The sequence below is a fragment of the Pseudorasbora parva genome, chromosome 19, assembly GCF_024679245.1.
Source record: "Pseudorasbora parva isolate DD20220531a chromosome 19, ASM2467924v1, whole genome shotgun sequence".
NCBI lineage: Eukaryota > Metazoa > Chordata > Actinopteri > Cypriniformes > Gobionidae > Pseudorasbora > Pseudorasbora parva.
In genome coordinates, this window is record NC_090190.1 from 6,162,718 (window position 1) to 6,187,921 (window position 25,204).

The 25,204-nt window shown below is 36.0% G+C and overlaps 1 protein-coding gene across 1 annotated transcript in view; it reads right to left on the reverse strand.

The window, feature by feature from the left end:
* Positions 1–25,204, reverse strand: part of zgc:85777 — a 38,451-nt gene that overhangs the window by 12,586 nt on the left and 661 nt on the right. The window contains exon 2 of the mRNA XM_067425472.1: positions 21,087–21,207. Coding sequence (XP_067281573.1) covers positions 21,087–21,207 — 121 coding nt within the window. The remainder of the gene's footprint in view (positions 1–21,086; positions 21,208–25,204) is intronic.

A 25,204-nucleotide genomic window follows, 5' to 3' on the forward strand; every position in this document is an offset into this window, starting at 1 on the left:
CAGTATTTTTGTCTTGTTTTCGAAACATTGTTTTCTAAAAGCAAGTTAGAAAAATATGAAAAATATGTCAGTGGGATGAGAAAAAGAATCTTGTTTTTGGTTTTGATTTAGTTAATTTTACTGACCCCAATTAAAAACATCTTTTAAGCACAAACATTAAAACAATTACATTTAATGAAAAACAAGACTTTATTTAGAGTTATTTTGCTGTTCAAATAAATGTCTTAAAGGGATAGTTAGATAAAAATGTGCCTATGATTTGCTCCTCCTCAAGTGATCCTAGCTGTATATAACATTATTCTTTCAGACGTATAAAATCAGAGTTATATTCAAATATGTCCTGGCTTTTCCAAGCTTTATAATGACAGTGAAAAGCGGCTCAAGTTTGAAGTTTGAAAAGTGCATCTATCCATCATCCATCATAAAAGTAATCCACACAACATTTGGTGGTTAATAAAGACCTTCTAAAGTGATGCATTTGTGTAAGAAAAATATTCATATTTAACCTGTTATAAAGTAAAATATCTAGCTTCCACCAGACTGCCTTCTGTATTCAACTTACGGAAAAACGCAACTGATGCGACGTAGGACGTAGCATAAATGTTTTGAACTGCGAGAGACATTACGTGTTCTGGTGGAACTTCTCCGGAGCTGTGTGGATTACTTTTATAATGATGGGTGCACTTTTTTGGGGCTCAAACTCACTGCCATTATAAAGGTTGGATTAGCCAGGACATTTTTTTATATAACTCTGATTGTATTTGTCTGAAAGAAGAATGTCATATACACCTAGGATGGCGTGAGGGTGAGTAGATCATTTTTGGGTGAACTATCCCTTTAATTTAAGAACTTTTAGATATTTATAATGGAAAACAAGACAAAAAAGTACAGAATAACTAAAACATTTTTGTAGTACAATATAATGGTTTGATATTTTAGATGGTTACCTATTACATTTTTTTCTGTTTCATGAAGTGTTTCATAACTGTTTCAATTTACTGAAAATATATAATAGGCAAGGCAAGGCAAGGCAAGTTTATTTGTATAGCACATTTCATACCCAATGGCAATTCAAAGTGCTTTACATAGAAATTAATTAAAACAGTGGTAACAAATGCATGAGAAAAAAAAAGAGTACCATATGGACGAATAAAAATGTAAAACAAGCATAGTTAAAAACAGTTGTAAAGACAATAATAAGAATAAAATTAAAGCTGCGAGCAGCATTTAGCGGGGTTCAAGCCATTTAAGGTTTTTAAGCATTTGACACCTTTTGCATGAAAGGCTTTTAAGCACTGAATGAATTTGAGAGATATCAGGTGAAATGAAGTGATAAACTGACAAAATGTGATTTTAAATATTATAATAATGACTTTATAAAGTCTAAATATGAATTGATCAGGAGAGTGCAGAGAATCATACTGCTGTGGTTTGGTTCCGATCAGGCAAAAAACCTAGGACTAGTTTGCAAAACGAGGTTTTTAACATAATTGTGAATATTTAAATAAAGATTTGATTGACAGTATTGGTTATAGAGGCAAAGTTGTTCAGTATGAGAAGATCTATCATAATATATGCATATTATGTGGCTGTTTTAACCCCACCTGATTACAGAGATTCACCATAGGGAATACATGGTTTTCAAAGCTTTTTAACACTTATAGCGCCCCCTATACTCCGATCTCCATAAAACTTTGCATGTGTCTTCAACATGTTATGCCACATATACCCAACAATTTCCGTGAAGTTTTGAGTTTTCCCTTAGGATTTATAGGCTTTTGAGTGTATTTTGCCACGCCTCTTTTCTAAATGGCCCTGTTATAGCCATCCAAATGCAAGAAATCTACTTTTTTTTTGATAATTATTGATCTAGAGAGTCCAGAGAATTGTCCTAGACTGGTTTGGTTCTGATTGGGCAAAAAACCAGGGACTAGTTCGCAAAAGTAGGTTTTTAACATAATTGCAAATATTTATTTAATGATTTGATTGACAGCAATGGTTCTGGAGGCAAAGTTGTTCAACATGAGGAGATCTATCATATGATATGCATATTTTGCCGATGTGTGCAACGCCACGTGATTGCAGAGCCATAAAACTCGTTAGCGCCAGCTAGTGGCCGATTTCTTTCAAAATTCTTACAGACCTCTAGGACCATGAGTTAAACATGCCCACTGAGTTTTGTTCCGATCGACCTCCGTTAACCCTGTCTAATAGGTGCTCAAATTTCATTGGCCGATGGCGGCCATGTTTTTTGAGATACGCCAATGTTCTCATAGACAGACATGGTACCTTGGGCCAAGACATTGCATACCAATTTTCCAGTCAATCGGACTAGCGGTCGCGTGGTTATAGCCCTTTTTGTGTTTTTTCCATGTTATAGCGCCACCAAGTGGCCAATCGTCGCGATTTTTTTATCGTGACCAAAGACTGAGCCCATACACATGTGTACCAAGTTTGGTGAAGATAACTCATTTCTTGCTGTAGTTATAGCCTCTTTAGTAAAATAGGCTCCGCCTTAAATGTACATTTCCACGCCCCTTTTCGTTCATGAGTCAAAATTTCAACTTTTTTTTGATAATTATTGATATTCAGACTAGAGAGAACATTTTGGCACTGGTTTGGTTCTGATATGTCAAAAAACCAGGGACTAGTTCGCAAAAGTAGGTTTTTGACAAAATTCAAAATGGCGGAAAAATTTGCATACCGGAAATGAAATCGGAGATATACGTTTTGTTCGTCATGGTCTCAGCTTTCCAATGATATAAGACACTTGACCCTTAGGAGCAACGGTTTAGGAGTTATGAGCCATTTCGCGTTTTTGGTTGCTGTAGCGCCACCTATTGGCCAATCTGGCTCATAATTTGATAACCTCTCCTCGATTTTTGGACTACCTATTGACAAAGTTTGAAGTCTCTAGCATTTACGGTTTGGTCTGCACGATGAGTTTTACGGCAGAATAATAATAATAATAATAATAATTAAAGCTGCGAGCAGCATTTAGCGGGGTTCAAGCCATTTAAGGTTTTTAAGCATTTGACACCTTTTGCATGAAAGGCTTTTAAGCACTGAATGAATTTGAGAGATATCAGGTGAAATGAAGTGATAAACTGACAAAATGTGATTTTAAATATTATAAAAATGACTTTATAAAGTCTAAATATGAATTGATCAGGAGAGTGCAGAGAATCATACTGCTGTGGTTTGGTTCCGATCAGGCAAAAAACCTAGGACTAGTTTGCAAAACGAGGTTTTTAACATAATTGTAAATATTTAAATAAAGATTTAATTGACAGTATTGGTTATAGAGGCAAAGTTGTTCAGTATGAGAAGATCTATCATAATATATGCATATTATGTGGCTGTTTTAACCCCACCTGATTACAGAGATTCACCATAGGGAATACATGGTTTTCAAAGCTTTTTAACACTTATAGCGCCCCCTATACTCCGATCTCCATAAAACTTTGCACGTGTCTTCAACATGTTATGCCACATATACATAACAATTTTCGTGAAGTTTTGAGTTTCCCCTTAGGATTTATAGGCTGTTGAGTGTATTTTGCCACGCCTCTTTTCTAAATGGCCCTGTTATAGCCATCCAAATGCAAAAAACCTACTTTTTTTTGATAATTATTGATCTAGAGAGTCCAGAGAATTGTCCTAGACTGGTTTGGTTCTGATTGGGCAAAAAACCAGGGACTAGTTCGCGAAAGTAGGTTTTTAACATAATTGCAAATATTTATTTAACGATTTGATTGACAGAAATGGTTCTAGAGGCAAAGTTGTTCAACATGAGGAGATCTATCATATGATGTGCATATTTTGCCAATGTGTGCAACACCACGTGATTGCAGAGCCATAAAACTCGTTAGCGCCAACTAGTGGCCAATTTCTTTCAAAATTCTTACAGAACTCTAGGACCATGAGTCAAACAGGCCCACTGAGTTTCGTTTCGATCTACCTCCGTTAACCCTGTCTAATAGGTGCTCAAATTTCATTGGCCGATGGCGGCCATGTTTTTTGAGATACGCCAATGTTCTCATAGACAGACATGGTACCTTGGGCCAAGACACTGCATACCAATTTTCCAGTCAATCGGACTAGCGGTCGCGTGGTTATAGCTTTTTTTGTGTTTTTTCCATGTTATAGCGCCACCAAGTGGCCAATCGTCGCGATTTTTTTATCGTGACCAAAGATTGAGCCCATAAACATGTGTACCAAGTTTGATGAAGATATCTCATTTCTTGCTGGAGTTATAGCCTCTTTATTAAAATAGGCTCCGCCTTAAATGTACATTTCCACGCCCCTTTACGTTCATGAGTCAAAATTTCAACTTTTTTTTGATAATTATTGATATTCAGACTAGAGAGAACATTTTGGCACTGGTTTGGTTCTGATATGTCAAAAAACCAGGGACTAGTTCGCAAAAGTAGGTTTTTGACAAAATTCAAAATGGCGGAAAAATTTGCATACCGGAAATGAAATCGGAGATATACGTTTTGTTCGTCATGGTCTCAGCTTTCCAATGATATAAGACACTTGACCCTTAGGACGAACGATTTAAGAGTTATGAGCCATTTTGCGTTTTTGGTTGCTGTAGCGCCACCTATTGGCCAATCTGGCTCATAATTTGATAACCTCTCCTCGATTTTTGGACTACCTATTGACAAAGTTTGAAGTCTCTAGCATTTACGGTTTGGTCTGCACGATGAGTTTTACGGCAGAATAATAATAATAATAATAATTAAAGCTGCGAGCAGCATTTAGCGGGGTTCAAGCCATTTAAGGTTTTTAAGCATTTGACACCTTTTGCATGAAAGGCTTTTAAGCACTGAATGAATTTGAGAGATATCAGGTGAAATGAAGTGATAAACTGACAAAATGTGATTTTAAATATTATAATAATGACTTTATAAAGTCTAAATATGAATTGATCAGGAGAGTGCAGAGAATCATACTGCTGTGGTTTGGTTCCGATCAGGCAAAAAACCTAGGACTAGTTTGCAAAACGAGGTTTTTAACATAATTGTGAATATTTAAATAAAGATTTGATTGACAGTATTGGTTATAGAGGCAAAGTTGTTCAGTATGAGAAGATCTATCATAATATATGCATATTATGTGGCTGTTTTAACCCCACCTGATTACAGAGATTCACCATAGGGAATACATGGTTTTCAAAGCTTTTTAACACTTATAGCGCCCCCTATACTCCGATCTCCATAAAACTTTGCATGTGTCTTCAACATGTTATGCCACATATACCCAACAATTTCCGTGAAGTTTTGAGTTTTCCCTTAGGATTTATAGGCTTTTGAGTGTATTTTGCCACGCCTCTTTTCTAAATGGCCCTGTTATAGCCATCCAAATGCAAGAAATCTACTTTTTTTTGATAATTATTGATCTAGAGAGTCCAGAGAATTGTCCTAGACTGGTTTGGTTCTGATTGGGCAAAAAACCAGGGACTAGTTTGCAAAAGTAGGTTTTTAACATAATTGCAAATATTTATTTAATGATTTGATTGACAGCAATGGTTCTGGAGGCAAAGTTGTTCAACATGAGGAGATCTATCATATGATATGCATATTTTGCCGATGTGTGCAACGCCACGTGATTGCAGAGCCATAAAACTCGTTAGCGCCAGCTAGTGGCCGATTTCTTTCAAAATTCTTACAGACCTCTAGGACCATGAGTTAAACATGCCCACTGAGTTTTGTTCCGATCGGCCTCCGTTAACCCTGTCTAATAGGTGCTCAAATTTCATTGGCCGATGGCGGCCATGTTTTTTGAGATACGCCAATGTTCTCATAGACAGACATGGTACCTTGGGCCAAGACATTGCATACCAATTTTCCAGTCAATCGGACTAGAGGTCGCGTGGTTATAGCCCTTTTTGTGTTTTTTCCATGTTATAGCGCCACCAAGTGGCCAATCGTCGCGATTTTTTTATCGTGACCAAAGACTGAGCCCATACACATGTGTACCAAGTTTGGTGAAGATATCTCATTTCTTGCTGTAGTTATAGCCTCTTTAGTAAAATAGGCTCCGCCTTAAATGTACATTTCCACGCCCCTTTTCGTTCATGAGTCAAAATTTCAACTTTTTTTTGATAATTATTGATATTCAGACTAGAGAGAACATTTTGGCACTGGTTTGGTTCTGATATGTCAAAAAACCAGGGACTAGTTCGCAAAAGTAGGTTTTTGACAAAATTCAAAATGGCGGAAAAATTTGCATACCGGAAATGAAATCGGAGATATACGTTTTGTTCGTCATGGTCTCAGCTTTCCAATGATATAAGACACTTGACCCTTAGGATGAATGGTTTAGGAGTTATGAGCCATTTCGCGTTTTTGGTTGCTGTAGCGCCACCTATTGGTCAATCTGGCTCATAATTTGATAACCTCTCCTCGATTTTTGGACTACCTATTGACAAAGTTTGAAGTCTCTAGCATTTACGGTTTGGTCTGCACGATGAGTTTTACGGCAGAATAATAATAATAATTAAAGCTGCGAGCAGCATTTAGCGGGGTTCAAGCCATTTAAGGTCTTTAAGCATTTGACACCTTTTGCATGAAAGGTTTTTAAGCACTGAATGAATTTGAGAGATATCAGGTGAAATGAAGTGATAAAATGGCAAAATGTGATTTTAAATATTATAATAGTGACTTTATTAAGTCCAAATATGAATTATAGAACAATATTAATAAATAGTATGACAAAATTACTATTTTACTTTGCTAACAGGATTAACATGCTGCTAGGTGGTTGCTAGGTTGTTCTTGATGGTTGTTATGGTGTTGCTTGTCAGTTGTTAGTTGTCACAGATGGTTACTATAATGTTTATAGAGTTCTTACTATGTTCTTTGCCTGATTTAACACTTTACTAATCACTGCTAGCGTGTGTAGCATGTTGCAAATGCTGTTTGCTAGCATGACAGACACACACACACACACACACACACACACACACACACACACACACTTCTGTTTTACATATGAATAAATTAAATAATGCTTATATAGATATTTGAAATAAATGATAGATAACAAATTGCTTAGTCATTGTTTTCCCCTTTAATTTCAGGTGTTATTTTATTTGTAATGTAATATTATTGTTAAAAAAAACACATCAAACTGGCAAACATTGAGAACATTTTATTTGCAATATTATTTTAATGATTTTAAAACGTTTATTTATATGCTTTGTGAGCAGAATGAACCAATGAGTGGTCTTCTGCTGCCCTCTGGTGGTTTTGTAATTGTAATTGTAAGGAATATGTAATAGGCACATTTTTCATGTTAACTCATTTAAACTTTAATTTAGTTGCAGATATATTTGAAATAAATTATTTTGACAAAATGTGATTGTAAATGTTGTAAAAGTGACTTTACATTGTCTAAATAGGAATTATAGAACATGATCAGTAAATAGTATGACAAAATGACTATATGAGCCAGCAGGTGGCAGCAGAGCACCACTCATTTTCATTTTAAATGAGCACATTTTCCAAGTTAATGCAATCAAACATGCTTTTCTCACATGCACATATTGTTGAAGATACAGATATTTGAAATAAATGATAGGTAACAACTAGCTTATTCCAGGTTTTCCCATTTTAAAACATTTTCCGGCATTATTTTTATTGTAATATAATAATTATTTGTGAAACATAAATCAAATGAACAAATTAATTGGTAACACTGACAAAATATAATTTGAAATGCTATTATAATGTTTTTTAAAGTTTATGCTCAGTGGACAGAATGAACCAATGACTGGTCCTCTGCTGGCCTCCGGTGGCAATTTTAGGTAATATGCCATATACGCATTTGCACTGTCACCTTTTTTACTGTTATAGAGGCATCTAACGCCCGATCTCCATGAAAAGTTGCATGCTTCTTTAGAGTCACATGTTGCATTTGCCTACCTATTTTTGTGAAATTTTGATTTTTCTTTCAGGATTAATAGGCTTTTGAGCATGTTTTACCACACCTATTCTCCAAATGATCCTGTTATAGCTACCTAAAGTGTAAAGTTCAACATGTTTTTGACAACTATTGATCAGGAGAGTCCAGAGAATCATACTGCTGTGGTTTGGTTCCGATCAGGCAAAAAACCAAGGACTAGTTTGCAAAACGAGGTTTTTAACATAGTTGTGAATATTTAAATAAAGATTTGACTGACAGTATTGGTTCTTGAGGCAAAGTTGTTCAGTATGAGAACATCTATCATAATATATGCATATTATGTGGCTGTTTTAACCCCACCTGATTACAGAGATGGAAAATACCATTTATAGCCAATACAGGCAATTCACCATAGGGAATACATGGTTTTCAAAGCTTTTTAACACTTATAGCGCCACCTATACTCCGATCTCCATGAAACTTTGTATGCGTCTTCAACATGTTATGCCACATATACCCAACAATTTTCGTGAAGTTTTGAGTTTTCCCTTAGGATTTATAGGCTTTTGAGCGTATTTTGCCACGCCTCTTTTCTAAATGGCCCTGTTATAGCCATGCAAATGCAAAAAATCAACTTTTGTTTGATAATTATTAATCTAGAGAGTCCAGAGAATTATCCTAGACTGGTTTGGTTCTGATTGGGCAAAAAACCAGGGACTAGTTCGCAAAAGTAGGTTTTTAACATAATTACAAAAATTTAATTAATAATTTGATTGACAGCAATGGTTCTAGAGGCAAAGTTGTTCATCATGAGGAGATCTATCAAATGATATGCATATTTCATGGATATGTGCAACACCACGTGATTTCAGAGCCATAAAACTCGTTAGCACCAACTAGTGGCCGATTTCTTTCAAAATTCTTACAGACCTCTAGGACCATAAGTCAAACATGCCCACTGAGTTTCGTTCCATTCAACCTCCATTAACCTTGTCTAATAGGTGCTCAAAATTCATTGGTCTATGGCCGCCATGTTTTTTGAGACACACCAATGTCCTCATACACATACATGGTAGCTTGGGCCAAGACACGGCATACCAATTTTCAGGTCAATCGGACTAGCGGTCGCGTGGTTATAGCTAATTTCATGTTTTTTCCACATTATAGCGCCACCAAGTGGTCAATCTTCACATTTTTTTTATCCTGACCTCAGAATGAGCCCATACACATGCGTACCAAGTTTGGTGAAGATATCTCATTTCCTTCTTGAGTTATAGCCTCTTTAGTAAAATAGGCTCCGCCTTAAATGTACATTTCCACACCCCTTTTCGTCCATGAGTCAAAATTTCAACTTTTTTTTGATAATTATTGATATTCAGACTAGAGAGAACATTTTGGCACTGGTTTGGTTCCGATATGTCAAAAAACCAGGGACTAGTTCGCAAAAGTAGGTTTTTGACAAAATTCAAAATGGCGGAAAAATTTGCATACCGGAAATGAAATCGGAGATATACGTTTTGTTCGACAAGGTCTCAGCTTTCCAATGATATAAGACACTTGACCCTTTGGACGAACGATTTAAGAGTTATGAGCCATTTCGCGTTTTTGGTTGCTGTAGCGCCACCTATTGGCCAATCTGGCTCATAATTTGATAACCTCTCCTCGATTTTTGGACTACCTATTGGCCAAGTTTCAAGTCTCTAGCCCTTACGGTTTGGTCTGCACGATGAGTTTTACGGCAGAATAATAATAATAAAAATCAGTACAATTACAATAGGGTTTCAGCACTTCGTGCTTGAACCCCTAATTAAAGCTGCGAGCAGCATTTAGCGGGGTTCAAGCCATTTAAGGTCTTTAAGCATTTGACACCTTTTGCATGAAAGGCTTTTAAGCACTGAAGGAATTTGAGAGATATCAGGTGAAATGAAGTGATAAACTGACAAAATGTGATTTTAAATATTATAATAGTGACTTTATAAAGTCTAAATATGAATTGATCAGGAGAGTGCAGAGAATCATACTGCTGTGGTTTGGTTCCTATCAGGCAAAAAACCTAGGACTAGTTTGCAAAACGAGGTTTTTAACATAATTGTGAATATTTAAATAAAGATTTGATTGACAGTATTGGTTATAGAGGCAAAGTTGTTCAGTATGAGAAGATCTATCATAATATATGCGATTACAGAGATGGAAAATACAATTTACAAGCAATTCACCAGAGGGAATACATGGTTTTCAAAGCTTTTTAACACTTATAGCGCCCCCTATACTCCGATCTCCATAAAACTTTGCATGTGTCTTCAACATGTTATGCCACATATACCCAACAATTTTCGTGAAGTTTTGAGTTTCCCCTTAGGATTTATAGGCTTTTGAGTGTATTTTGCCACACCTCTTTTCTAAATGGCTCTGTTATAGCCATCCAAATGCAAAAAATCAACTTTTTTTGATAATTATTGATCTAGAGAGTCCAGAGAATTGTCCTAGACTGGTTTGGTTCTGATTGGGCAAAAAACCAGGGACTAGTTCGCAAAAGTAGGTTTTTAACATTATTGCAAATATTTAACTAACGATTTAATTGCCAAAAATGGTTCTAGAGGCAAAGTTGTTCAGCATGAGGAGATCTATCATATGATATGCATATTTTGCCGATGTGTGCAACACCACGTGATTGCAGAGCCATAAAACTCGTTAGCGCCAACTAGTGGCCGATTTCTTTCAAAATTCTTACAGACCTCTAGGACCATGAGTCAAACATGCCCACTGAGTTTTGTTCCGATCGACCTCCGTTAACCCTGTCTAATAGGTGCTCAAATTTCATTGGCCGATGGCGGCCATGTTTTTTAAGATACGCCAATGTTCTCATAGACAGACATGGTACATTGGGCCAAGACACTGCTTACCAATTTTCAAGTCAATCGGACTAGCGGTCGCGTGGTTATAGCCCTTTTTGTGTTTTTTCCATGTTATAGCGCCACCAAGTGGCCAATCGTCGCGATTTTTTTATCGTGACCAAAGACTGAGCCCATAAACATGTGTACCAAGTTTGGTGAATATATCTCATTTCTTGCTGGAGTTATAGCCTCTTTAGTAAAATAGGCTCCGCCTTGAATGTACATTTCCACGCCCCTTTTCATTCATGATTCAAAATTTCAACTTTTTTTTGATAATTATTGATATTCAGACTAGACAGAACATTTTGGCACTGGTTTGGTTCCGATATGTCAAAAAACCAGGGACTAGTTCGCAAAAGTAGGTTTTTGACAAAATTCAAAATGGCGGAAAAATTTTCATGACGGAAATGAAATCGGAGATATACGTTTTGTTCGCCAAGGTCTCAGCTTTCCAATGATATAAGACACTTGAGTGTGGACCAAACGGTTTAGGAGTTATGAGCCCTTTTGCGCAATTGATTGCTATAGCGCCACCTATTGGCCAATCTGGCTCATAATTTGATAACCTTTCCTCGATTTTTGGACTACCTATTGACAAAGTTTCAAGTCTCTAGCCCTTACGGTTTGGTCTGCACGATGAGTTTTACGGCAGAATAATAATAATAATAATAATAATAATAATAATAATAATAATAATAAAAATCAGCACAATTACAATAGGTGTTCAGCACTTCGTGCTTGAACCCCTAATAATAATAATAATAATAATAATAATTAAAGCTGCGAGCAGCATTTAGCGGGGTTCAAGCCATTTAAGGTTTTTAAGCATTTGACACCTTTTGCATGAAAGGCTTTTAAGCACTGAATGAATTTGAGAGATATCAGGTGAAATGAAGTGATAAACTGACAAAATGTGATTTTAAATATTATAATAATGACTTTATAAAGTCTAAATATGAATTGATCAGGAGAGTGCAGAGAATCATACTGCTGTGGTTTGGTTCCGATCAGGCAAAAAACCTAGGACTAGTTTGCAAAACGAGGTTTTTAACATAATTGTGAATATTTAAATAAAGATTTGATTGACAGTATTGGTTATAGAGGCAAAGTTGTTCAGTATGAGAAGATCTATCATAATATATGCATATTATGTGGCTGTTTTAACCCCACCTGATTACAGAGATTCACCATAGGGAATACATGGTTTTCAAAGCTTTTTAACACTTATAGCACCCCCTATACTCCGATCTCCATAAAACTTTGCATGTGTCTTCAACATGTTATGCCACATATACCCAACAATTTCCGTGAAGTTTTGAGTTTTCCCTTAGGATTTATAGGCTTTTGAGTGTATTTTGCCACGCCTCTTTTCTAAATGGCCCTGTTATAGCCATTCAAATGCAAAAAATCTACTTTTTTTTGATAATTATTGATCTAGAGAGTCCAGAGAATTGTCCTAGACTGGTTTGGTTCTGATTGGGCAAAAAACCAGGGACTAGTTTGCAAAAGTAGGTTTTTAACATAATTGCAAATATTTATTTAATGATTTGATTGACAGCAATGGTTCTAGAGGCAAAGTTGTTCAACATGAGGAGATCTATCATATGATATGCATATTTTGCCGATGTGTGCAACGCCACGTGATTGCAGAGCCATAAAACTCGTTAGCGCCAACTAGTGGCCGATTTCTTTCAAAATTCTTACAGACCTCTAGGACCATGAGTTAAACATGCCCACTGAGTTTTGTTCCGATCGACCTCCGTTAACCCTGTCTAATAGGTGCTCAAATTTCATTGGCCGATGGCGGCCATGTTTTTTGAGATACACCAATGTTCTCATAGACAGACATGGTACCTTGGGCCAAGACATTGCATACCAATTTTCCAGTCAATCGGACTAGCGGTCGCGTGGTTATAGCCCTTTTTGTGTTTTTTCCATGTTATAGCGCCACCAAGTGGCCAATCGTCGCGATTTTTTTATCGTGACCAAAGACTGAGTCCATAAACATGTGTACCAAGTTTGGTGAAGATATCTCATTTCTTGCTGGAGTTATAGCCTCTTTAGTAAAATAGGCTCCGCCTTAAATGTACATTTCCACGCCCCTTTTCGTTCATGAGTCAAAATTTCAACTTTTTTTTGATAATTATTGATATTCAGACTAGAGAGAACATTTTGGCACTGGTTTGGTTCTGATATGTCAAAAAACCAGGGACTAGTTTGCAAAAGTAGGTTTTTGACAAAATTCAAAATGGCGGAAAAATTTGCATACCGGAAATGAAATCGGAGATATACGTTTTGTTCGTCATGGTCTCAGCTTTCCAATGATATAAGACACTTGACCCTTAGGAGCAACGGTTTAGGAGTTATGAGCCATTTCGCGTTTTTGGTTGCTGTAGCGCCACCTATGGGCCAATCTGGCTCATAATTTGATAACCTCTCCTCGATTTTTGGACTACCTATTGACAAAGTTTGAAGTCTCTAGCATTTACGGTTTGGTCTGCACGATGAGTTTTACGGCAGAATAATAATAATAATAATAATAATAAAAATCAGTACAATTACAATAGGGTTTCAGCACTTCGTGCTTGAACCCCTAAAAATCAGCACAAATACAATAGGTGTTCAGCACTTCGTGCTTGAACCCCTAATAAAAATCAGCACAAATACAATAGGTGTTCAGCACTTCGTGCTTGAACCCCTAATAATAAAAATCAGCACAAATACAATAGGTGTTCAGCACTTCGTGCTTGAACCCCTAAAAATAAAAATAAAATAAAAAAAGGTCAGATCCCTGTTATAAAAATAAACATTCTTCAGTTTACAGCCTACAAACATGTACCATCTTTATTAGAGCACCTCTCATTCATTTCTTTCTCAAACACGTTCATAACATCCATTTTAATCACTATTCCCTGATTTTTACTCAGTAACCTTCTTGTTAAACCCATTCTCACTCATCATACCCTCCACAGATTTACACATACTCAAACCTTATTGTCAAACTTACTATTTCCATCAAACCCATTTTTCACTCATCATATTTAACTCAAAAGAACATATAAAATAAACAATAACCAAAAGAACAAAGGTAAACTAAAACAATTATAAAAAGAATAAAGAGATAAGATAGGGTGCAATCAGTCGGACATACAGTGCTCAGAGCTCATTCAGTAAACGCACAGCTGAACAGATGTGTTTTGAGTCTGGATTTGAATGTGGCTACTGTTGGAGCACATCTGATCTGTTCAGGAAGCTGGTTCCAACTACGGCTGGCATAATAGCTAAAAGCAGACTCTCCTTGCTTTGAGTGAACTCTTGGTATTTCTAACTGACTTGATCCTGCTGATCTGAGTGATCTGTTGGGTTTGTATTTAATCAGCATATCTGCGATGTATTGAGGTCCAAGCTCATTGAGTGATTTATAAACAAGTAATAGTACTTTAAAGTCGATCCTAGATGTAACTGGAAGCCAGTGTAAAGACCTGAGGACTGGTGTGATATGGTCATATTTTCTGGTTCTGCTCAGAATCCTGGCAGCAGCGTTCTGTATGAGCTGCAGCTGTCTAATGGTCTTTTTAGGAAGGCCGGTGAGAAGGCCATTACAATAGTCCACCCTACTGGTGATGAAAGCATGAACGAGTTTCTCTAAGTCTTGCCTGGAGACAAAACATCTAATCCTTGTAATATTTTTCAGATGATAGTATGCTGATTTAGTTATTGCTTTGACATGACTACTGAAACTCAGGTCTGACTCCAAAATCACTCCAAGATTCCTGACTTGATTTTTTGTTATCAGGCCTTTAGCCTCAAGATATGCGTTCACCTTGAGAATTTCATCTTTGTTTCCAAATGTAGTGATTTCAGTTTTGTCTTTGTTTAACTGAAGATAGTTTTGGCACATCCAGTTGTTAACTTCATCAATGCATTTGCACAGCGAGTCAATGGGGCTGTAGTCATTAGGTGACAGTGCTAAGTAGAGCTGGGTGTCATCAGCATAGCTGTGGTAAGCAATATTGTTATTTTTCATTATTTGGCTCAGTGGCAGCATATACAGGTTAAACAGGAGTGGTGCAAGAATGGACCCTTGTGGGACTCCGCATGTCATGGACGTCCACTCAGACTTATGATCTCCTATACTCACATAATAACCTCTCCCTTCTAAGTATGACCTGAACCATTTGAGGACCATCCCAGAAAGCCCGACCCAGTTTTCCAGTCTGTCTAGAAGTATGGTGTGGTCAACAGTGTCGAATGCAGCACTGAGGTCCAGTAGAACCAGAATTGATGTTTTGCCTGTATCAGTGTTTAAGCGAATATCATTTATAATCTTTATGAGCGCTGTCTCTGTACTGTGATGTGGACGGAAACCAGATTGAAAATTGTCAAAGTATCCATTCGAGTGTAAGAATTTGTTCAACTGATTGAAAACAACTTTTTCAATGATTTTGCCTATGAAGGGGAGATTTGAGATTGGTCTGTAGTTGCTCAGTATGGAGTTATCCAGATTTCTCTTTTTCAGAAGAGGCTTAACTATTGCAGTTTTAAGGATGGTTGGAAAAGTCCCATAGAGAAGTGAGGAGTTTACCACTTCTAGGAGATCTGCTTCTAAACAGTTAAACACACTTTTGAAAAAAGAAGTGGGGAGTGTGTCAAGGGCGCAGGTTGATGTTTTAAGATGCTGTACTGTGTCTTCTAAAATTTTGCAGTCAATAGCTTCGAAATCTGACATGGTAATTTTCCAAGGGTTTGGTATGATCTGACTGACCCCAGAGCAACTAGAGGATGTGCTGATCGCCTTTCTGATATTATTGATTTTCTCGGAGAAGTAGGAAGCAAACTCACTGCATTTACTGTCTGAGAGCATTTCACTAGGAGTCTGACTCGGGGGGTTTGTTAGTCTCTCGACAGTAGCAAAAAGAGTGCGCGTGTTGTTTATGTTTCTGTTTATAATGTTTGAGAAGAAGGTCTGTCTAGCTTTGCCTAGTTCAACATTGAAAGCATGAAGGCTGTCTTTATAGATGTTATAATGGACTACAAGTTTTGTCTTCCGCCACTTTCGTTCAGATTTTCTGCATTGTCTTTTCATTATTTGAATTGCTGTTGAGTTTCTCCAAGGTGCTTTTTGTTTGGTACTCTTTTTCCTGACTTTTAGAGGAGCAATATCATCAATTACACTCTTAACTTTTGAGTTTAAGGAGTCAAGGAGAAAATCAACACAGTCTGCAGATATGCTTGGTGTTAGAGATAAAGCCTTCATAAACAGCACATTAGTGTTCTCATTTAAGCATCTCTTTTTGACAGAGACAGATCTAGCTTCAATGGCAGGAGAGATTGATAAATCAAAGAAAATACAGAAATGATCAGACAGTGCCACATCCTTAATAACAATTGATGAAATGTTTAGACCCTTACTGATAAGTAAATCTAGAGTGTGTCCACAATTGTGTGTGGGTCCATTTACATGCTGGGTCAAATCAAAAGTGTTAAGAACAGTCATGAGCTCTTTTGTTTTACTGGATTCAATATTGTCTATGTGAATGTTAAAATCCCCAGCAATAGCAAAATAGTCGAACTCTGAGGAAATTATTGATAACAGTTCTGTAAATTCCTCAATAAAGGCTGGAGAGTACTTTGGAGGCCTATAAATAATGATAAGCAGGATGCGTGGAGAACCTTTTAACACAATACCCAGATATTCTAGAGACAAATAGTCACCAAATGATACTTGCTTACATTGATAGAAATCTTTAAAAAGAGCAGCAACACCCCCACCTCTCCTAACTGCTCTGCCAACACTCATAAAAGTAAAGTTAGGAGGGGCTGCTTCATTGAGGACTGTTGCACTACAGTTTTCTTCTAGCCACGTTTCATTTAGAAGCAGAAAATCTAGGTTGTTAGTGGTTATTAAGTCATTGACTAGAAATGATTTGTTCTTAAGTGAACGGATGTTTAAAAGCGCTAACTTAACAGTAATAATTTTTTTCTCCACATTAATCCTATTTTGACAGGAAACAGGCAGCAGATTATATTGGTTTGTTAAACGGCCTGACAAGGCCTTAGACTTTCTTTCACGTAACAGAACAGAGATAGAGAAAGAGGCAGGCACACTGGGTTCCCCCTTGTTTTGTAAACATTTGATAAAGTTACTGTTATCATAGCGGGGACCCAAAACACATCACTGAGAGCTGGAAATCTGCCACTAATAGGCAGATTAAAGGCAGGTTACATTGTGACAACTTACCTCAAATAACGTGACAACAAGCCCTGCTGCTGGGTAATGTGTGTTCATTGAACTGTATCCTTTTTCCTGTCCAATTACCAGGGAAGTGTTTTGTAGGCAAGATTTTAAAATATGTGTCTGTACAGAAATTGACTTTCCTAAAATAAACTGACCCTGAGAAATATTCACAGACAGTCCCAGTCTTCCCTACAGCTTAATATCTCAGAACAATTATTACCTTTCACTAAAAATTCTGCTTTCTACAAATGTGAAAATGCTACATTAGCAGTCACTGATGATGGTGGATTCTGAATAAAAATAGCTACAAACCTCTCAAATCTCAATAGGGAGTACGCAGAAGAGAAATTAAAAATAGAGCGCACGCAAGAAAAGCACCAGTTTAGCCTTTAGCAGTCAAGTCACAATTCACCTGAACAGATTCTACGTTATTGTTCAGAGATTTGCTGGTGTATCTGTGTGCTGCACATATCAAATGAGGTGAGGTAACGCTCCGAGTGCTAATCTTCTCTCTAAGAAGATGCTGTAAATCCAGCCGGCTAATGCATAAGTGTCACAGTGTCAGCACTTCTTAATGCAAGTGCTGCTCTCCTCTGACCTACAGATTTATGAAGCCAGACTTAAGTTTCCCTCAAAGCCTCCAGTCATCCAGCAATTATAATGCATTCTATTATTAGCTGCTAAAACTTTAGATATATCATATTTAAACAAACAATAAATTATGAGGATATTATGCGCATGTTATTTAAGAATGAGCCTCAACAGTAATTGATTGGTTGGATCATTTTGAAATAACAGAAAATCTGTTGGACATGAATGAGATGAATTCACATAAACAGGACCCTGTTTCTGATGAATTTCTGTATGACTGCATATCATTTTTCTTACGTTTTGAGAGTCTATAGCAACCTTTTGAACCGCATAATGAAAAGTTGTGCACTGATATATTAATGTGTTTCGTGTTTTCCACTGTTCTCATAATTGCTTCTTGCAGCAATGTTGTTATTTTCTCATGTATCCATCTGTAGTCACATAAAAAAACCTAAGGCTGTTTTCTTTTTCCTCTACATTTCTCAAAAAGGATACTTAGAACCTTAATACAGCCATAAGCAAAGACAAAATTATCCAGTTTGTACTTAAAACGCATATTTTTTTCTGTAGAAGAGCAGCTGTTTTCAAGGGGATATTTCATTAAGATTCAAAGTGTCCTTTGTTTTTAGCAATATAAAAGTTCATATAACTATGAAAATACACTTTTAGCTGCATAAACTGCTGAAATGTCTGATGACAAAAATATGAAACGCGCTATGACCGCACAAACTGACTACGCAGCACCTAACGGTCTTTATACAGTGTTTCTCAACCTTTATGACTCTAAGGCCCCCCCACAGTCCAAATTAGCATTTTAATTTATACTACAGTTAGAATATTTTAATATATGAATAGTAATTTACTCATTTAAAAACTTAAGTCATTCTCCTGTGGCCCCCAGGTTGAGAATCACTGGTATACAGCATCCTTTGGAAGGATCCTAGTTTTAGGAGAGAGAAGCTGAAGTTTTACATGACACAGCAGCAAAATATTTCCTGTTTAACTCTAAGAAGGAAAATGGGGGAGGGGGACATAATAATAAAAACATAAGATTGAGAGGTCATTTGTGTGCATGATTAAGGGTGTGTCCACACATTGGCGTTCACCTTGGCATTTTAACAACAAACCAAAAGGCAAAGGGATATGTTCACAGCCCGACTGATCGGCTTTTATTACGCATATTTTGCAATGAACATTCAAAACAATGCTGTGTGCAGCTAAATTCTCTGGATGTATGTGCGTAGCTACATATGATGGTATTTTGACCAGCTGAGAACTCGTGAAGAGCTTATAAAATGCGTAAAGGTGTCAAAACAGTGTCAGGATACTCTACAAACACAAATAAAGATCTGCTGCGAGGAGATGCAGTTCTGATGCCTGACTATGACGAGAAAAAAGAGGTGTGCTTGAGCATTCTGCCCTTTTTAGGGACATCATGTCTTGTTTTTGGTTTGTTAAGACCAAACCATCATGTCTTTGGTCCACGTTGCGTTCATATTTCTGCAACAGAAGCCGCATTTCCATTACCCTTAAATAGTGCAAATTGAAAATATGGGCAATTGAAACGTCAAATAAATGTACTTTTTAAAACACACACACACATTTATATATTATATATATATTATATATATCATAGCAAAACAGTTTTCACACGCACATGAGGTGGTTTTTCAGGCAATTCAAAAAAGGAAAATTTTGCAAAACTACATTTTTTTTCCACATTTACAGGTCACCTGGTGTTTGTAAAAGCCGATCATTAGTAAAAGAGGGTGCGGTATGTTTGGACAGAACAAACCGAGAATTCTCAGTAAACTCATAAAAGACTAAATAATTTGTGGATTCAAATGCCAGAATTTATCAAGACCTCAAAGCAGATATTAGGGTGAAACACCCAGACACGCCTCATATGTGGCCACTCTACAAATTATAAGGCTCTTTTCTTGCCATTAATGTTTAGATAACACATCTTCGTCTCCTTCGAATAAAAATAATGGCTAGTAATGGTGGCGGCGATATACTTAAACCTACTAACACCCGTCGCCATGATTTTTGGAATGACTTATCACAAGAGGAATTTTTTTTTAGTTTTAGCCCATAACACTGGTTAATGGAAACACTTTCATTTCGCAATAGTTTTTTAATCAACATTTAGGTAATATTGCAAAAGTTTTGCACAAATCTATAATGGAAATGCGGCTAGTGTTCGTTTGGAAGTGGACTGACACCCATCTTTTCAGTGGTCTCACTCCACTGGGTGCACACCAGGGTTCAGATTGCAGCATTTAAGGGTGCTTTCACACCAGCCTCATTTAGTTCGGTTGAATCGTACTAGAGTTCGTTCCCCTCTTTGGTGCGGTTCGTTTGGTCAGGTCTGAAAGCAGCAATCGCACTCGGGTGCGCACCAAAAGTTGACCAAACAAGTGTAACGCGATCTCCTTGAAGAGGTGGTCTCGGTACGCTTTCAAACGAACTCTGGAGCGGTTTGTTTGTGGTGAGAACATGATCCGACCTCGAACAGAACCAACTGCAAAAAGTACTTATCACTTTTGGACTTATCCAGCAGCTGTAGTTAGCTGCGCTGACATTGTGTGCATGACATTATTACCTGATGATAGATCATTGGCAATAGTTTCAGAAGATGAGCATGTCAGAGTTAAGAATAATTAATGCACGCCTCCGCTTGAAGTGACGAGCGATGCGCGCTCACCGTTTGCAGTGCATTAGAATGTTGTTTTCAAGTCGCATCCGCACTTTATTATAGAAATGTATTGTTTGCATACTGTGGTAAATACACACAATGTAGTAGATTATGGCCGAGAGTTGTCTCTCCAAGTGTTATTATAGTTTGCTGGCTTTGCCTCTTCTGTTGGAATTTTCCCACACATAAATTCTGACCAATTGAAAAGCAGTTTAGGAAATACGCCATGGCCAATGAGTGATGTGGATGTTGTCACGTGCCTGCGTTTTGGTTCGTTTCAACTGGTTCGGACCAAAGTAATCAGTGTGGTGTGAAAAGGAACCAAAAAAGCTGAAAACTGTTTGCCCTTGGTTCGGACCAAATTAACCGAACTAGAGATGTGAAAGCACCCTAAACCAAGTCAACTTTATTTATAAAGCGCTTCTACAATGCCGATTGTTTCAAAGCAGCTTCGCAGTGTTAAACAGGAAAATATTGAAACAAATTTTTATTTGGCTGTAGTCTTTCTGGAGAAATCAGTGATGTTATCAGCTCATTTTAATTTATCTTATAGCGACTATGTGGGCAGATCAGTGATATAGTTGATACTGAACAATACGTTCATTTAGTATTTTTATTTTATTTTTTATATTTAGTTGAAATTTTTGTTTCTAAAATCGTCTAGAGCAATCGTGCCAGGTTTCATTTTAATCTAACCAAACATGCCAAGTGTGAACACCCTAAGGTACATCTGAATTAGCAAACGTCTACTTACCCACAGGTTTACTGACTCCCAGAAATCCTGCACTTCCCAGGATTTTGAAGACCTTATGAGCAGGAAACTCCCCTTCTTCCTCCCATTTGTCTACATAAGGGTTGATCTCTTGATCAATGATCTGTAACACATTCAAGCAGTGATGATCAGTCAGTATACATTCACTGAGTATTTAAATAGGAATATGACCTGACCTGATTATTATCTGATGTTCAGTTTACAAGGAAATCGTGTATTACAGTAATAACACATTCCATTGAAACACGAAAATCAAAGAATTAAACTTACAGTAGGGAAGCTGCAGTCTCAGAACAACACTGGGAAACAGTCTGAATGTTTATTATAGCCTACTTATGGCCATCACTATATATCCAAACTATAAACATTAAAATGTTTCATCAAAAAAAAAAAAGAAAGTAAAAAGGATTAATACATAGAGATTGAAAAATGGCATTTTTGTTATCAGCAATGAATTGCGAAAACTTTTCAGACTAAACAAACAAGTTATTGAGTCTTTATTTTCTGGCATATGGTATAGCAATTAGCTCACGTGGGCAATGCCGATTTGCATCCGGCTCATGCCCTTTCCTAATCCATACCCTCCTACTCATCACTTCCAGTCTTCTCTATATATAAAAAATGGCAAGAGGCCAAAAATTTAAAAACGTTTTCAAGTTTCATCAAACAATATAGAGTGTAATTAGTCCTACAATAGGTTTCTTCCTTGAAACCCAGACAAAGCTCTTAACTTCCTTCTGAGTCACTTCAAGATGCCTGTGTGTTGTAATAATAACATAACTGTTGTGAAATATAGTGAGCTTCTGCAGAAATACTCCATGTAGATTTGAGCCATACAGGCGCTGCCAAAACATGACGTACATAAATCACTTTCAAGTTTAACTCTATCAACATCTTGATTTCTCGTTCAACCGTAAACAATGCTTTTAAAAAAGACACCATATCACCAATTCTGATCAACACTTTCAATTGAATTATTACCAAATGTGCTATTTTTTTACACTACCCACAGTTTGGGTCAGTACTTTTCTTATTTTTTTAATTAATACTACTAATCAGCAAGGATGCATTCAACAGTAAAGACATTTAAAATATTACAAAAAATTGCAGGTTGTTCCTTTGAAATTTGTATTAAAAATGTATAATAATAATAATTTGTTTTTTTATAAAAGAATTAAGCAGTACAACTGTGTTCAACATTAATAATAAGAAATGTTTCTTGAGCTGCAAATCATAGTAGAATTTATTATTCTATATTTAGAAATTACTATTTTACTAAAGTATACAGGCTGTACAAAGATACACACAATAAACATATTATTTAAAAATGTATTTATTATATATATATATATATATATATATATATATATATATATTATATACACATTTTTAAATAATAATTTCTTTCTTTTTAATTTTTTTATTTATTTTATTTTTTATTGTTGTCAGAAATATAAAAAAATTAATGAATATGAACATTTTGTTGGCAATATTTTTCATTGTTCTGGCTTTAATTTATTTAAACTAATAATAAACATAATATCCTTTTTTTGTTTTGTTAAAACATTAAGTAACCAAAAAATATGAAAAAATATCCTGTAATAATGCTACTCTGTGAGTAAAATACTATAAAACACTTGTTCACACTGCATTAAGCTAGATCGATATTAGCCATGCTAAAACAAGGTACATGTGGTAGATCAACAAAAAAAAAAGACGAAATGTGTTGCTCTGTACAACAATGATTTTTTTTCTGTCGATGGATGTATCTAAACAGTTGCTCACCTGTCTAATAAAACACATCATATATTAAAGTGTTTTAAGAAAAGGTGAGGGTAAATCGGGTATGATTTCATTGATATTTTTCTGGATTTAAATATTATTGGAAACAAAACATTTTGGATAATGTAACACAAGTCAAGAAAACATATAACATTGTTTTAGTGTTTTTGGGATATTTTAATAAAAAATCATACATATTATGCCTTTAATATCGATCAGCCTGTTTTATATAGAGTTTCATAACCTTTGTATTTGTTATTAACTAATATTTTTGCCTTGTCTGCTTGTTGTAAACTAGCAGTCTGGATAATCTGCTAAATATCTCATTTTGAGTCCAACACACTATCTAGGTTATAAACAACTTATGGTTGAGTTTTTTGAAACTCTTGAGTTATAAGGCATAAGTCTTTAAAATAAATGCAATTAAAATTCAACAGACCTTGTAAGTTATAATGCTCATCGTCTGTACTATTTTAGTGTGTGATCACAAGAACACTAAATATATTAATGGGGGAGTCAAAGAAAAGCAAGGCAATTCATTAAAACCTACTTACACAAATGAAGCAGAAAATGGACTGAATTATTTCCCCAGTAATGCATTATGTGAACAATAAAACAAAGTTGATTCAAGCATGATGAACCAGTAATTTTAATTCAATTAAGGCTATAAACTTTTTCAGCTGTGGCAATGTCTCCTCTTCAGCTAATATATCATGCTTATTTGTTTAATGGGTGAGCTAGCTTTCAGTATGAGCTGTGAAAAGTTTAAAAAAAATAATACAGCAGAGGGATGAGCATCTCATTTCCCCAAAAACATGCAGACATGCTGCTTCACCGGCCAACAAAAACGTCCAAAAAGCAGAGAGAACAGAACAAACACGAAAGGAAGCCAGGGGTCAACAGCCCGATAACAAACTCAGCATGAACTAGTTTCTGATTTTCTTCAGCAGAAAGAACTGGTGAGGAAAACCTGGCATAGAACATATAAAGGAAGTGTCTTATTTAGGATTAGATTTACTCAAAACCCAGAAGACAACTGGATAATACAGTCAGAGAGGAAGGGTGGTCCACCCCATCAGAATTTACAGTACAAGGTTACTAATTCTTAATAAAGGTTGGTGATACATTCTTGAGCTGAGAATTGTGTGGTGGGGAACTCTGACTTACGGTTTGTCAACACTTTATGCACCCAGAAGACCACTGAACTAAACTGAATAAACACAATAGGTGATATTTCCTGGAAGTGAATTTGTGCACTGAACATGTGGGTTTGTTTTAAAATCATACTCCCTTTATTTTAATCTGAACATAACTGACATGCCTTATGGATTACGTAAAATACTGTGACCAATTTAATCTTGAGTCATGAAATGACCTTGAGAAGGAATGCATTTTATAATATTAAAAAAATCAGGAGTAAAAAGCAAAAAATTAACAAAGCGTGCATTTATTATGCCCTGCTAAATTTGACGACACCAATCTTTTCTTTCAAATAGAAACATAATAAGATTACATGCATCTAAGTCAAGGACTTTTCGAACTTGTTTTCAGTGTTTCACTGTCTCTGGTGAGTTCTTTTAATAAACTCCGTCCCCGAGCTTCACTCTATACAGCATTGTTCTCATTATCCGCTGCTTTTTCTGTTTTCCACTTATATCCTTTCTCATACCAGCAGGCAGCAGCCTATTCCGATATATTTGAAGCCACTGGGAATTGGAGAAAGAAACTTCCTTCCCAAGCCCTGTAACCCTTCCTAGTCTAACCAGTTGATATAAATGTATAATTATGTGACTTTCATCAATTAAATCTTATTAATTCAAATATGATTCATGTTCAATAATTAATCACATGCCTTGGAGATGGTAATGGTGTGTAATGGCCCTTTTTTCACTTTTTGGAAAAAAGCCTTTATTAACTATTATTAGTTAAATAAAATTGACTTTTTTTAAAAAAAGTTCTGAAATAAAAAAAAGAAAAAGAAAAAGAAAGAAAGACTGGGTTGGCAATACTACTGGTTTTGTAGTAGCATACTACCTCATACTACTCGCAGATCTTAAAACTTAAAATTGATCTTTAAAATGTCACTCAGGTGCCCTATTCTTTATTCTAATTCCCATCCTAATCAGAGAGAAACTTTATGGGAAGAAAAAAATATTTGTTTGTTGCTTGGTGTGATGGAAATGACAGAAGAACAGGAGACAGGGCAAAATCGTATTAATTACAATAATAATGTATAGTTTTTTCTTATATAAAATGTAACGTATTTTTTTAAGTGTATATATATTTGGTATAAAAGTGAAGTTTATTAAAAAAAAAAA